This window comes from Euwallacea fornicatus, chromosome 28 (assembly GCF_040115645.1).
Source record: "Euwallacea fornicatus isolate EFF26 chromosome 28, ASM4011564v1, whole genome shotgun sequence".
Classification (NCBI taxonomy): domain Eukaryota; kingdom Metazoa; phylum Arthropoda; class Insecta; order Coleoptera; family Curculionidae; genus Euwallacea; species Euwallacea fornicatus.
The window spans coordinates 1311466-1328298 of record NC_089568.1 but is presented as its reverse complement, the minus strand read 5'-3'; the positions used below and the strand labels follow the sequence as shown (position 1 = coordinate 1328298).

The window sequence follows — 16833 nt, the reverse complement described above, 5'->3', positions numbered from 1 at the left end:
GACTCCCTATATAAACCATATTCCAATAATGCTTCATTAAGAAGATACAGGGTGTTAAACTTAAAACACACCTGGAATATTTCAACGTATCAGAGTATCAATGAACAGGCGAGCTCAATTATGTATTGAACAAAATGGCCACCAATTTGAACAATTTCTATAATGTTATAGCAAATAAATAATATTTAAAACAAACTTAATATTATTAAAACCATTTAGAGAATATCGTGCATATAGACGGTATTCAATTTTTTACTGGCAAACGATACGTCGGACGAAAAAGAGTCAAGTGAGCATTTTTCTTCTAAATGAAATTAAACTTCTAAAAATAATTTTTATTTTGATAAAAAGCAGTGGCGCACCATGTTTTTCTTTAAAAATGTGCCTAGAGGTGTCCGTACGCACGTCACTGGTGAAACGAAAAATAGCCCTTTTGCATAAATAAATGCGTCTACATATCTCAAACGGTTTTGAATATATCAATAAAAGTTAGATTTTTTAAGTAAAGTTTTACACCCTGTATCTTCTTAATGAAGCATTATTGGAATATGGTTTATATAGGGAGTCATATTATTTTTCAATGTACTATTACCCAATGAAATATAATGAAACACTTGTGGGACACCCTGTATAAAACAAGTTTTGACCGTTCAAATATTTTTATTTCTTCATATGGTCTCATGTTTTCAAACGTAAAAGTATTCTCTAAATTTTCTGTATCACTTATTGAGAGAAGCCCACCTTCAAATTTTGTAATCTATAACTGTATAGGAAACTGTTGCTCCCACAGAATCGTTTGCAATTCTCGAAATCCCTTTTTAACGTCTTTTGACTTTGTAAACGAAATCTACAGGGTGTCCCGTATCCTTAAATTCAAATTTTGGGAATATAAAGTAGACTTGATTCCAAGACTAAAAAATTCAAAAGTGGTAAGTCGATTTTATTCGTTTCGAAGTTGGAGCCCTACAAAACTATAAAAACACATAAGCAAATACGAATTCGAAAACCAAATAAAAATGTACTATTTCGCAAATTTGTATTTAATTAATAATATTTTCAAAATGCCCTACCCTAAATCACGCTTATTACCGCATAATTGTTGGGCCGTTTGTTGAATATACGTGAATAATTTCTCTATGATATTTGAAATTTGTGGAAAAAGGAAATTTTTCCTCTATTTCCAGAAATAAATCGTAGAGGGTTGTGGTCAGGAGACCTAAGAGGCCATGCAGCAATCCACAGTAGATAATCATTTTTCAAAATATTCCGAAACGTGCTGGCGCACCGTCCATTTGAATCCGCACAGTTGTTCTTATGGTCAGGGAAACATCTTTTAAAAATGGCGGCAATTTTTCTATAAGAAATTGCATGTAATTTTCAACATTTAATTCTATCGAGAGAATACAAGGACCAACCACTAGATCATCCATTAAACCAGTCGATCGTTGACTCTTCAGATGAAAATCGGTACAGCATTTCAAATGCGCGTTTACAAATTGATTTTTACACTTTATATTTGTTTTTTTCTTCATTTTGACTCATACCCACCTAGATCCTAGAACATCATATGTTTTCATTTATGTTTCGAATTTAAATCTGTTTATTCATTTTTATAATTTCATAGGGCTGTAACTTTGAAACCGACAAAAATTGACCTGCCACTTTTGGATTTTTTAGTCTTAGAATTAAGGTTACTTCATATTCCCAAAATTTGAACGTAACTCTATGGAACACCCCGTATAAAATGTTCTATTGTATCGAAATCGACGGACACCAAAAATATGTTACGATACGTGTTCCTGAGTTCGCTGCTGATGCCCTCTCGGAGAGATCAACGCCAAATATAGAAAGCAACCTCTCAAATTCGTTCTTGCTGGTATACCAAAACTTTTTCAGCAGGCATGTTATTACTTTAAATTAATTCACTCTTTATAATTTAATTAATTTTTTTTTTTGCAAATTGAATTATCCATATTTAGCACTGAGATGAAATCTGGCGCTAAAAGTAGTTATGTGCGTACCGAATTAGGAAAATACAAAATTTCGTATTGGTGCTCTATTTCTTTCTAAGTAGGAAAGAGGACTTTAGAAAATACGAAGTTTACCGAAACATGAGTATCACGTCTCTATCCATTTATGGGTCTATAAATGCTATGTCCACGCAACACCAGTTAGGTTGGATGGATTATGGAGCTTTCAAAGTTTGTCATCAACAATGCAAGGGAAATCACTAGATCCCTATTTTCTGGGCCTGAAACTGTTCAATATAACTCAGTTACAGTTTGTAGTTCGGACCTTTGCATGTGCGTCATACATATGAATCGTATGCATGAAATCAACTCAAGGTCAACGTGAAATATAACCAGTGGCGCCTTAAAAAATTAATGTTTTTGGACTGAAATAAAAAAAGCTGGAATAACAGAGACGGGTAAAGCATGAGGAGACGAAGGACTATTTACTTTATGAACTAAAAGGCAGAAAAGTGAAATAAAAATCACGAAAACTGTTTATAATTATACGGAGCGCGATGAAATAATTAACATATATTGTCACGCCCCTGACCGTGCTAGATTTGCAACAAATAACCAATTCAAAGACGGTGATACCACCATCTTGATTCAACCCGTAAACACTCCCATTATCAATTTTTAGCCGTTAGTCTAGTCCGTAAAAGACACGCATATTACATCTCTGCGTTTGTTAGTTGAATATCACGTTCCTCTCACACGCCTCAGATACGTACGTGCTACCTATTTCGATACACGCGCAAAGATCCAAGTCGCAAACTATAGTTTTTCTACCCCCCTGTTTTCGTAAGAATCTCCCTATTTCGTCACAATAATACTGCAAATTTTTCATTGACCATAAATAGAAAATGGAAGTAATGAATAGGAAAGAATTGAGCTCACCACAGAACCAATCTGAATCTCCCATATAAGTTATTTCGCTCTATACCACGTCCGGTCTAACAGCATCCATAAAACAAAGCCTTCCAATTCAGTTTGCTAATCGAAAAATACGTCCAACTTCTAACCAATTATATTCTTCCATATACACCAAATTCGACGTGGGACGTTTCGAAACAATGGTGAAAATACCCGTGTAACTAAAATCAAATGTAAATCCAAAAGGAAATGTAACAATGGAGGGCTTCAACGTGTGGTCCAAGTCAGTTTTTAACATGTAGGCAGTCATTTTAGCTTCAGCTGCAGCACGGAGGCACTGCTTATTAGGCATTATCGCTTCATTAAGTCAGGAATTGTGTTTGGACCACAGTTATCCATTAAGTAAGTGACAATGGACAGGTAACTATTTCACTTCGCTTTGTTTGTTCTACTAGTTCGGGTATTGACAAAAACATCGTTAAAGTTTCTCCCATATGAATCTCAAGTTTTGCTTTTCGTGGCGAATACGCTCGGTTTACGTTCTCTTCTGGTTAACTATACCCGAATGGGTTTAAACTTCGGTAAAAATTTGTTTTTCAATTTGCATATTAAAAACCTTCTTCTGCCTCATTGGTTATATTAATATGGCTCTAAATTAGCTAGCGATTAATTTGCTATACGCCCGGCAATACTGCGAAGACAGCTTTTAAGCCTCGTGTAGTAATTTATACTATATTCGTTAGCACCTCTTACTTACATAAATCACCTATCGCGCGTGCTGGACGTATTTGATTACGGCTTTTTTCCTCCAATTTAAACATAAGGAAGTAGAAATTTACTTAGAATTTAATTCAGTAGACACGAATACCGTGTCTACAATCCAGTTTTACTTCTTTGTCGAGCATTTTACACCTGGAGATACAAATCTTCGTCTCGGAATAAATAATTACTTAGGCTAGTATTGTTGACAGTCGTACAACACTTTCAGACAACTATTTCTAGATCTCTCGACTCTGATTTTTTTGTAGTTGCTCTGATTTCCTTGTGCGAAGAGTTATTTACCGGTTTCTTGGTATCGGGGAGCTTAAGGAAAACTGTGGACGGATCCGTGAATTTACTTCCTCTTGAGATCTAGCTGTTCATAAATTGAGTTTACGTAGGCACTCATTGACGCCTATCCTTCGATAGTATGGATAAAACACGAAATTCATGTCAAATAAAGCATTTAAAGTCTCCTCAAATGCTACTTCGAGAAGAATTTAGGCAGGTCAGGGATGAGGCCTCCAATCTTGGAAATCATCCCTATTTTTAACCGCGAATTCACTGATACGACGCTGAAGTTACTCCAACATGCGGCGATATCTCCAGCAAGTCAACAGTCGCACGAGCAGAAAAAAGAAATCCTGAAACATTTTTAATGCTAGGAAGAGACCTCAAAAGTACTATACAGGGTATCGAGTAACTTTATTTTGACCTAACTTCAGCTTACCAACGAACTTCGGCAGAATCCTCACGAGGACAGTCCCAGAAGCATCCCACTTAACGCTTCGTGAAAAGGACATGTGGGAAAATGTTGCGTTATTTCGCAACATGGTCTCCTATGAGATTGAAGCTCTCTTCCCAGCCATATTCCATATTCGAACATTTCAAAATAGACATCGACCTCGAAATCCACGTCTTCATCATTGGTAAATCCGTTTCAACTGAGCCATTTGTTCAAGTTTGGAAATAGAAAATAATCTGAGAGGGCTAAATCTGGCGGATAGAGTTGGTGAGGAAAAAATTAGAAACCAAGTTGGTGGATTTTGGCCATAGAGATGACGCAAATCTGAATTGGTGCGTTGTCTGGATGAAACTAAAATTCTTTTTTGTAAACGCGGTCGCTTTTTCGTTCTTTTTTCGCCCAAATGGTGCAATAAATTTGTCTATGCTCCGTTTATTGTTTTCCCTTTAAGGATATAGTCAATAATAATTAGCCCACATGCATCCCCAAAACTGACGCCAGCACCTTTCCCCCAGGTGGAACGGTTCTCGTTTTCTCTGGAGCTGGTTCTGCCCCTTCAGACCATTGTGTCGATTGCTTTTCCGCCTCATATGTGAAATCATGGATCCATGTTTCATCCATGGTCACGAATCGATGCAAAAACTCAGCTTTGTTGTTGTGAAAGTTTGCCAAACACTCCTTTGAAATATCTTCCTGACGCTGTTTTTGTGAGTAATCGCCACACCCATCTGGAGTACAGCTTTCTCGTATCCACTTGTTCGGCCAAAATGCGATATACAATACTTTTTGACAAACCTATCATGTCTTCGTTATGTTTTTATACTCAAATATAAACTTCACTTGAAGGGTTCATACGATTTATGAATACGTCATTAATGTATAACGCGGTCTAAAAAAATTGAAAAAAAGGGGAAAATATTACACAAATGATGTTTCTAGGACTTACTTGAGTCCCTTAATGTAAATTTGTTTGAATAAAAAACATGTTGCAACATTTTTGCAAACGCAGGTATAAAAAAACCTTAGTTTAACACTGAAACAAAAAATCACTTTCCAGTCAACGTAGAAATTTGATTTTTTTGCATTTTTGTAGATCTTTTTCAAGCCAGGTTGTAGGAAAATTCTATCGACCGCAATGAGCTTTTATGGGCACCCGTCGACCTGAACTATGAAAGACTCATGAACATCACACGTGTGGCAAAAATTTTATCATTGTTTAAATTTAGACGCTGATTTGCAATATTTTTAGCAATAAATTTTAACAGATTTTTTTTCGCGTACTTGAATATTGCTTCTGGAAAGACATTAAGGTCAGTTGAGTTATTACGGATAATGAGGTATTATTAGAAGAATCTACTCAGATCGATAAGATTTAGTTTGCATCCATATCAGTTGATCATTTTATGCAGGCCAGTGATGATTTAGGCCACTGAAAAAAGGAAAAATCTAGGTGGAGCTAATGCGAAAAGAACTATTTTGAGCTTGTTCTAAGTTATTGCTCATTGAACTTTCTCGTTACGGTTTGCCTATCCTATTATTGCATGCATAATAATGTCAAGGTACCCCAGTTTAGCTTCGTAGTTTGTCTGGAATTCCGTGGATATGAGAAACTTTTAAGCCTTTGTCGCATTTGCTGCGACCGATGTAGCTAGTCTTTCTGGAGTTGGTTAATCCACGTAAACCATTTGACAAAGCAAAAAAAATATTACACGGATTACGTTTTACTGAATCGTCTGTTAACAAATGGAGTTAACAATGAAATTGGGAAGATGAATTCTTTGTCTCGTAGCTTTGTTTCCTCTCCAGCTCAACACAGGCTAAGGCTCCAACAACGTATGGTCAGTGTAGCCCTATTTCCGTTTTCGCTACATGCCCATATTCAACTGATGAATGCGACCAAAATTCCTGTAGATATAAGTTTTATGGCTGAAAAGTGCAATTATTATTTTGTTATGAGGGGTAAAAGTTACTGCAAGGATGTAGCATACATAAGTGAAAGCATCTTGCCAAAAGAAACTGTTAGTTGCCGTTGGGTTGAAAAATGAGAGATAGAAAGGAGGTAACGGATATAGGCAGAGAATCATACAAAGCTCGAGTTCTAAAGTAAGCTATTATTCCTGAAAAGGACGTACACTTCATAACATAAAAATACAATTCCCATTCACAAACATTCGTCACGGAATTTGGTCGGAATCGTCATAACTTGAGCAAACAACCACTTTCTGCCTAATTCACTCCATATAGCGTGGGTACTATGACCATTTACGTGTGGTAACTTGTTAAATGAAATCACATCATTAGCGCACTATTTTTTTGTTTTTAGGACAACTAGTATTGTCATAATCATCATTACACACTCATTAGAGTATTAACTACCTGAGAATGCAGCTATAGTTCTATTTATACCCATTAGTTAGAAACAATGTGTGTTAATTTAAAGTTTTTTTTTCAGATCCGGCGGTTTTAGGCCGGTCCCCCGATGTCAACGGCGGACGCGGCTCTCAGCTTTCTGCACCCTGCTTGGCTACCCCGTTGCCGCCCTTATTTCCTTCCTCCGCCGGTCATCATGAGAGAGAAGGACTCTTCGCCTAGGAAAATGTTGGTGGCTCAAAGTGGTCACTCTTCACCTAAACAAGCGGCTGTATATCCTTTATCGGTAAGTCCTAAAACAACCTTAAAACCAATTTTTTCAGGTTTTAATAATTCTTTCAGGTGAGGGTTCCTCCTCCCGAAGAAGCCCCGTTTGACCTGAGCAGAAACACCATCAGGTCTTCTCCTGGGCCGCACATGAGCCCTGCAGGGAGGCCCCACGATCAACAAGGTGATGAGCAACCTTTAGATTTGCGGGTAGAGCACAAGAAGCTTAGCTTGCTGATAATGAGGCGGCAGGTAATGACTTATGTTCATTCGCGTTCGCATTCTAACATCGAATTTCCCAGATTGAAGACGAGAACCGCAATATCATCTCCCCAGCACCGAGCACATCAAGCGAAAAAGAGGAAGTGATAGTGGAGGACCGCTCCTCTCCACCCACCCCCAACAACATTCCGAAACCACCGTTTTCACCGCAACTGCCTGCCTACCCAGGAATGCTCTTCCCTCCTCAACCTTTGCATCCCATGATGCTCGAAGCAATGTACAGAGCTCAAGGTGGCGACAAGGTGCCGAGGTTGCCTCTGCCTTACCCACCATCTCCAGGGTACCCTCAACGGTACCCTTTTCTAAGTCCTAACATGCTTAGTCCTCCTGTAAATAATGTTCCTTTTGATATGTTAAGAAATCCTCCGAGTGCTCCGCAGACCCCCAAGGTCTTCGACCCTACCAGCGGGAAGCCGAAAGATAGATACGCGTGTAAATTCTGCGGAAAAGTGTTCCCAAGAAGTGCGAATTTAACTAGACATCTGAGAACGCACACTGGGGAACAGCCTTACAAGTGTAGGTACTGTGAGCGCAGCTTTAGTATATCTAGTAACTTACAAAGGCACGTGCGGAATATTCATAACAAAGAAAAGCCATTTAAGTGTCCTTTGTGCGAAAGGTGTTTCGGACAGCAAACTAATTTAGACAGACACTTAAAGAAGCACGAGGCTGATGGACCTACCATTCTAGATGAAAGAAATCTTCAAAGAAGGAACCTAGGCAGGAACCTTAGTGAGGAGTCCTACTTCGAAGAAATACGCTCATTTATGGGGAAAGTGACTGACAGTCGATTGCTTCAGCACCTAAAACCCAATCTCCCAAACTTTCCTCTATCTCTACCATCGAAGCTCTTCGACTCTAGTAACAAGATGCCGGAAACTGAAAAGCCTTCAACTCCTAATGAAGAAATGAAGAGAGACTCGTCGTATTTCTCAGATAAAGACAATTATTCATCCCGGTCTTCGACAAGCTCTGAAACCTCGCAAAAAGAAGATGATGCCACGACGAAGAGTGACGAAACAAGTTTGAAGAGGCAAGATGATGAAGATAGCAACAACAACAATAACGGGGGTAATACATGATTAAGGTAGAAATGTTCTCTGTGATAAGAGTTGTGGTTTTGTGAAAATTTTCATTCAAAGTTGTACCTATTTGGTATAAATGTGAATGTGATACCTATACAGATTCGAAATCAAAATTGTTCTTTTAGATGATTTTAGGAGAAAGATGTAACGAAGACTTGCAGGGCAGGTTTTTGCATCGTTTGCCAAGGTGAGCAATTTCTTGTTAAGTAATTTGAATTATTTTCACCAAAAGAAGATTACTGGTTAATCTTTGGTGACTTTTATTGGCCTTGTTGTCAAGGTTTTTATGTTTTCCGTTTAAGGTAAATGCCAAAACACCTACTTTAAGTAAAATTACGTGTTTCTATGCAGTCCTACATGCCATAATTTTTTACAATTTCAATAAAGAAATCAAAATATTTGATTTTAAAACTCCTACAAGATGCTGTCGTCACCGATGCTGGCTAGAAAACAAAATTGTCGAGTATAGTATAATGGAGGTTTGCAGTTCTAGTGCGAAAACGAGAAAGTTGCAGTGAAAAAGGTGGTTTTCGGCCATGTAGAGACCGCAAACCAGTCGTGGTAGTAGTAACTTCGCAAGTGTTTTGTTATTACGACATTATACTCATAATTTGGCGCCCTTATGGGGTGTAATTAGTTCATTACCGGATTAGTGATCTAATAATTCAATTCAAGTAAGTAGTAATCTTTATAATAGATTAAAAAAAATGAAATCCCCATAACAGAACAATAAACATTTTTTTTATATTCACAAGACAACCACAGCAGTGACTTCCTGTGTTTCTTCTCAAATTTTTTTCCTAAATGTAATAAAGTATTTTTCCTAAACGTGCGAATTCTTCTTAAAGGTCTCTCATTCCATCCTTCTTATATCAATTTTTCGTACTATTAGTTTTTCTTTCTACGCTTCCCGATCGTCAACTTTATACTTTTAAATTTGTTTTTTTCTCTATCTCTACATCTGCCTGCTTAATAATGGTAAAGCAGTAAATTCGTATATTTAATTTTTGTAGTACCTTTAACATACCTTTCATAATTTCACCATTCTGAATGACAAAAAATATTCTATAAAGAAAACAATGAATATCGTTATTATGAAGTACAGTCAGTAAAACAACGAAATAGTTGCCGGTTCTGCATTTCTCTTCTAGAGGAAAACTTAATTTATCGTTTTACGATAGCAACAATAATTACAAAATTATACCCATTATTAAAACAAGCTAATCTTTCGCAAGTAATTCGGTATTTACGAAACCGTTACCTTCAAGTGAGATGCCTCACAGTGGCGCGTCGTCAATGGTTTTTGTGATAACAAGTTAACCAAATACATTGCAGCAATAATTAGTTAAAAGTTCAATTACCAGTCTTTTGCCAAAAAAAGCAATTAACAGTGATGTGTTAAAAATAAACATTATGAGTTACACAAATTGAAACAAATGTTCCAAGGTACGCTACTGCGGTGAAGCTCAAATGAAGATGTAAATCTGAAAAACAATAATATTTACGGAACAATGTTTAAAAATCGACAATTAAAATTTTTAAAATTATTTTCAACGAATTTATCTTGCCTAAAAAAAAAATTAAGCTAAAATACATCGACACTGGTAATGCAGATGAAGAAGTTTATTGCCATCAAACGCAATGACTCAGGCGTTAATGATTATCAATTACTTTAACTATTTAAAAATTATCAGGAATAAAATCCGTTTCGGCAATTACTGATAATTGTTTGCTCGGTAGCATAACAGTATGGTGATGCATTCGGACGGGTTAAGATTAAATTAAGAAGAGATTGAATATGGACTAAAAGGAATACTGTAAATCATCAGTAATTTTTCAATTTTTCAAAAACGCCTTTAACGCCTTTTTTGAAAAATGTTGCAATTTTATTTATAATTTGCGCCATACTTCGTTCGTAATAATGTTAAATTGCGAACAACCAACACTAATTTTCTGTCATGTATTACATAACCACGCCTTTGATGTACTTCTTTCTTATCTGTTTATTTTTTTTTATCTCTCTTTTTTTTTAATCCATTTCGCAGCTATTGTTCTTCTACTTCTTGAAATCTTCCGTTTTAATGCCTTTTCCGGTTTTCCATTAACTATATTTTCTCACTTCATCGTTTCTTGTTAGATATTTCACCTAGTTTCCTCTTGACATGTTACACCCATTTTATGTAATACTTCAATGACATTTTAGTTTTCCGCTTCCTTTCCGTTAGTTTATTCTTTTTAGTCACTTCTTTATTACTACCGTTTTATCTATTTTTTTACGTCAGCTGGAGATACACACACTATGTTTTTTTTACGTGTTACTTTCCATGGCGAAAAAAGTGAATTTGCGACCTATGGCCGTTATTATAATTTTATAGCGGGTGCTTCCCGCACGGGTCGTAAAGTAAAAAATAGAGTCTGTTCGTTTTTTACTGTATTTTGCAAAATAACTAGCTGCAGTATTATTTTATTGCATGTTGAAGATTGAAGAAATGTCACTTGTACGTAGCACGAGATAAAAAGAGAGTTACGTCTTTGACCGAAAACTCGCACTTCCACCGCAAATTTAATCTTCCTTTTTATACTATTCATACATAAATTCTTCCTCTTATTTAATTTTTCTTCCATTTCTTTAGACGCTCGTCTTCCTTTTTGTTACTTCATTCCCATCTGTCTTGACTTACCCTATGAAAACATGTTGGCATTTTTTCTCAACATTTTTCTATCCATCTATTTACTTTTAAATTAGCATTTCTGTTTAAATTGACAAGTCCTAGTAACCAGTTTATTTCAGTCGTATTAATGTTTCGGGGAGAAATTTTCATAACATTTAACTTCCTTGTTTTTATAAGTCTCGTGTTCACTGTTCGCTGCTAACACATTTCTCCTTGCCCTTTGCTTTTTCCATCTCATTCCTGTTTTTCTTCCAAACTTTATTTTCTTAGTTTTTCGGGTTAGATTCTCGAAGTTGAAAACGTTTTAAGTACCTTCGGCTCTTAAATTTTCAGCCATTCATTCTGCAATTGGTCATAGGTTCCGATCAATGGCACAAAATGGTTGCACCCACTGGATATATTCGAAATTAAATTTAATTTGTTCAATGATCGTCGTGAATTATAACATGTAAAATTTCATTTGTGATTCGGGTGTGTCTAAACACGCCTAGATGAAGGAAATAAATTTTACAACTAACGAGTGCCGACTTTGGTGAAGCTGCATGGAGGCATTCACAAGTTTCAACATTCTAAAAACTGATCGATAAATTCATTGCTCATTTCGAACCATTTTCCCATGACTTTCGTCATTGGTTATCAGAACTGAAATAATCCTCTAGTAAGAAGAATAAATGAATTTGCAATTATTGCTAGCTCGCTACTTACTTAAATCGACAATCATTATCACTAAATATCAATTAAACAGATAAATGAGTCAATTTATTTATGGAACATTAATACACCGCAAAGCTAATCGCCTTCGCGATTACCTACATCAGCTAATACCCAATCCTCAATTTCTTCGTTTTTATCAGCTTTCTCCTCGGTTCACCCAAAAATAAAAAAAAATACGTCCATAGGCCATTGAAAAGAAAACAATAGAAAAAAATGTAGAGCCTTCGTTGTCGGTCTGTTGATGCAGAGGTGAGATCACTTAAAAGTGTGTAAAAAACGAAAAGTGGAGACACGCAAAAAGGTAAGATGAAAGTGATTCGATCAAGCGTAAAATAAGTGGAAAGTGATTTTTATTAGTTCGATTCACAAAAATAAGTAAAACCTCCGCAAATAGACCATTTACTTTAATGTAATCTGCTTCAGGGTTTTTAGATACATCTTTATAAGGCTGGGCGGAATCCTTGTTCGATGTTCGATTTCTCCAAAGTTTAAAGCTGCAATATCATGTTTCACTGCTGTTTCATTTAATTAAATTCCGATTTTTGCTTGAGATTTACTTAAGCTGCATTCTAATTTGTCCAACTCAAGTGAAACTACGTCAGTGCGTAGGAGTTCATTCATTCAAGTAGTTTATTCGCAGATCTTTATAAGGAATTTAATATCCGGTCGAAAGAGAGAATATTCGACCAGGTGAGAGATTCGTTTGAGAATATTTTCAAGAGATGTATTTAGCTAATGGAATTTTCAGGGCTGCTGAATTTGTGTGAACTCGCGGAGTACTATTATCTTTTGAATTCATCAAGTAAATGGAGACATTATTCAATGGAGGTTTATCAAATAATTCTCCCGCGTTGTTTCGTCGATATTCAAAAGCAAGTTCGTGAGATGAGTGCCGACAAATCGGGGTAATTCAAAGTGCTTAAGACGTTTCAATTGTTGCTTCATCAATTTCTCTTCTTCACATATTCACACATTTTTCTTTTGTCCACAATTCGTCATCACACCATCTACTTTAAGTTTCTTCCTCTTCTTCTTTTTCTTATTTTATTACCTATTTTAGGTTTCTTTCTTTCTCTATTATTCTTAATTTTTTTCCTTCTTATTCGCTGCCATCATGCCCTTTCCTTTTCTCAGCTTGAAATAGAATTTTTCATAGCTACAATTTTCGATGTTTTTATAAAAATTGTACATACTTTTCAGAAATAAATTAAAATTAACCTTTTATTTGTTTCAACATCGACTAATCCATTTTGACTTTCTTCGCTCTCATTTGCATACTGCACGTCATATTTTAACGATCGTTTCTGCTGTATTGCTTTTGGCGTTTTCCCTGTCCTCCCGTTAACTTTCCAATCTATTTTCTCCTTTAACTTTGTTGAATTTAGCTAATATAACTTTTTTTCTTTGCAGTTATAGAATCCTGAGTTTTGCACTGCTCCATTATGAAAAAAGCTCAGTTTTTCTCATTTAAAATTATTTATAACGATCAAATCATCATACGTTTCCATAGATGCGTACAAGTTCAACCCTGCGACAGTTGTTCATTTTCTATTTGCAAAATCCTCAAGTTGTTCTTTCAGCACTTCTATTTGCAGATTTTTTTTTAAAATCGTTTTCGGGTGTTGTTCGCAAACAACAACCAACACCTAAGAACTAACGGGACCATGCGTACAAACCCATTTCAATCCGAGAGAACCATATTTAAAAAAATGTTAATAGAGCAGCACAATCCAATAAGGATATCAATTAGATTCTGATTAAATGCTATTCATGTTTATCTTCAATTCTTCAGTTCTTTTAATTAAGTAAATCGTTTGGCGTGTCGTTATTTGTTAGACCAAATATGGGATTCCAGATCGGTTCTTGGCTTCCTGGCCGGATTGATCGGATTTTATAGGACTTAAATGGGAATTTCTCGAATTTTTGCCTCGTAGATTGGACGAGATTCGATTGAGAATTTCTAGTAGCTGGGGCTTTTTTCTCTAAGAATGCACCTTTTTATGGATGGTAGTGAAATTGCCAGCATACAGATTGCCTACTTGCCTTCCACGTAGATTGCTTTAGTTCGAAATAGGCGTGAGCTGCCTCCTAGTCCATCAACTATTACTTCTCCGCGTTTGCAAGAATCATTAATTTGGTGAAATATCTTTACAACACATCATTTGTAGTAATTGGCTTACCGTTGATTTATTAATATTACTCTTGAAGTAGCTGAAAGCTTGCCATTGTTTTTCTGCCAACATTATTGGACAGTGCTAAAGGATGTAGGTCACACTCGCGCGTACCTCAGGCTCCAGTTCTTTTTTTATATATTTTTTTTAAATCGTGTATATACAAAAGTTGATTTTAAACGTCATGGAGATAAGTTTATTAACGGGGAATAAGTTTAAAACGAAATAAATAAGTAATTGGGTCGTAAGCTAATAACGGAGCAGATGCAGATCATCCATACTACCTTCTTGGTTGTGCATTGGAGTGGTTTGGGGTCATAAATTAAAAGTAAAAGTCAGTCCAGTTTTATGATATTAAGTAATAACGAAGAGCTAGTGAAATTACATCGTTTCAAAAATAGGTCATTTGAACTGTTGGAGGAATTGGTAACGGGACATGTGGACCAAAAATCATCGCGATGATTTTTAGTTTCAGCAAATCAACTAACACGCGGGGTGTTTAAAGTAGTGATTTTCCAGTGGGCGATTTTAAGCAATTCCACAGTTCTCTTCCAATATTTCCACGACGAGTGGTTCACTCTAATTAGGACCATTTTTGTCTAATAGTGCTCGATTGTATTGGCTCATCTTAACTTCTCATTGTTTTTCTCGCTTTTAAGAAACAATTTGCGCTAATTACATCTATATAAGCATTGCTTCAAAACAAAGTTAGTCATTACACAGCTCTTCCAACTATTCACAGCTCATCTAGCAATTATTTCGTTAAAACACCACTCAGTGGTGTACCAACAACACTTTATGCTGTGAAGAACTCGATGCCATTAAATTACGTTGAGCAGGTATTCAAGTGAAAAAGCTCCGCCAATGATTTAGAAGCACTCATCTCAAAGCATCTATTTATCTTCTCTTAATGGTACTTACTACGCACAGTAGGCTTAAACAGACAGTCTTATTCATACAACACTCGTACAATTGACAATTGTATTCTTTTATGGTTCTACAAGTGTTTAACTTCTTGTTAATAATTCTATTAGGCACGTGGTTAAACGATAATTATTGCTGGGTACTTATGGTGTTATGGTACTACTTGAAATTCGTCGGCTCGCTGCTCGAGAGCTTTAGGAGTCAACTTATTCATTTCCGATTAGTGCAATTGCGTTAAGTGGCCGTAGGCGAGATGAATAATACTATTATGATGAACGTAAAAAACCTCTAGTAAGGAGTTTTTTCTCTTTAAACCCATAGTAGCAGCACCATCAATTATCCTTCGTTATGTTACGGTACTCACTGGAACCCGTTCAACTTTGTGATGGTATGCAAGTATTGTTCTTCAAAATTACGGCCTGTGGCTAATGGCATCATCATCAGTCGCGTTAAAGAAAGGGCGTACCACAAGATGAGCGGCAACTGGAGGTCATACGTCATGTTGGAACCCGCAGTACACGATCTGCGCCCAGGAAGTGGGTGGCACCGCGAGTAACTGCGTTATACCCTTCGGGTACCGCTGATCTATGCGATCGCAATCAGGCTTGCAATGAATGATTCTATTAAACGGGAACGATAGGCTCGTGGTACCGAGTTCGCTGTTATGTTGGACTTGTTGGGAGTTGCAACGCTATGTGCTGAAGGGGAGGATAAATACATTTTGTTTATATAGCCCTTGACGTGTAAATTGGCCTTGTATAGTGCGGGTGATCAGGATTATTTCTTCTACGTAGGAGCCTAACGGAATTACCTAACGCATGTAGTCACGGATTGTGCCGGTTATTTAGGTATTTTGCGCCTAACATTACCTAACCTACGTTACCTAAACAGGAATGTCTAATAAAAATACAGGTTTTAATGTGAGTCAACTAAGCGCCAAAACATAAACCAAAATAAAGCTATTCCGATGGCAAAGCTGTCATTACAGACCGAGGAGAGGAACTCGTGTGGAAACATTTTAAATTTACCTTCAATAGCCAGAACCAGGTCATCCGAGCAAAATTACGAGAAGATCACTTGCCAAGCCTTTTGCACCTCCGAGCCTCAACTCATAACGACAAAGCTTATTACCCAGAGATTCACGTCACCTCCACGACTCATCCACCACATAGTAATAGATACGTTGTCCACTAAGGCGTCAAGCAATATTGGGGGATAAATTCTCGTTCAAGGCGCTTTCAGCAAATCAAACTGCAAAAATAATTGTTTCCAGCCTGAGAGGCCATTAACGAGACAACAAACTGGCCGATAAAACTGAATTACTGCAACCCATAACGAGAAGTCAAGTTGGCCCACGCGACGGTACCCATGGGCACTCCCATATCCACTATTTATGATGTTTTGATTTACGGGATTATCATAGTTAGATAGTTTTATTATGTGATATATGCACCAGTATCTTTCACTGAGGGTTGACGATATAAAGGAGGATCAAGTCTCAAAAAGTTTATGAGACAAATTCCGATTAAGGTTTCTTTATGAGAGTAGACAAATGTTGTGTGTAAGCTCAAGCGTAAGCTGAAGAATCTAATTAATTTATCTTAGTAGGAAACATTATTGATAATTGTTTGAGGCAGTTCGAAGATTAGCACCACCAATCTAAAGGTCACCAAGTCAATACATAATCTGGGCGTTACAACATCGGTATTTTGATTAATAACCATCGCACGTCTACTGCATATAATCATATTAATGTAACTTAACTGCTATCTTCGTATTTATCTAAAAAGGAGTTTATTAATAACGCTGTATGAGTGACTTTGAAGCGTGAGCGATTACCACGAAAGTATTTCTACCGGGAGAACTATTAATTAGAGCCAAAGGTCAACTAGCAAAAACTCTTAGACATTCGCATTTTTGTCGGTCACGTTACGTAACTTTTATTCTTCGACTCCTTGT

At 36.6% G+C, this 16833-nt stretch overlaps 1 protein-coding gene across 3 annotated transcripts in view; it reads left to right on the top strand.

Annotated features, from left to right (window-relative positions):
- The window catches only part of LOC136347288 (histone-lysine N-methyltransferase PRDM16-like), a 78327-nt gene extending 62515 nt beyond the window's left edge, over positions 1 to 15812 (top strand). For all 3 annotated transcript variants that reach the window (XM_066297168.1, XM_066297169.1, XM_066297170.1), the window contains 3 exons: positions 6842 to 7045; positions 7102 to 7278; positions 7329 to 15812. In XM_066297168.1, the coding sequence (XP_066153265.1) occupies positions 6869 to 7045; positions 7102 to 7278; positions 7329 to 8390 (1416 nt within the window). In that variant the 5' untranslated portion in view covers positions 6842 to 6868 and the 3' untranslated portion in view covers positions 8391 to 15812. The remainder of the gene's footprint in view (positions 1 to 6841; positions 7046 to 7101; positions 7279 to 7328) is intronic.
- The last annotated feature ends 1021 nt before the right edge of the window (positions 15813 to 16833 follow it).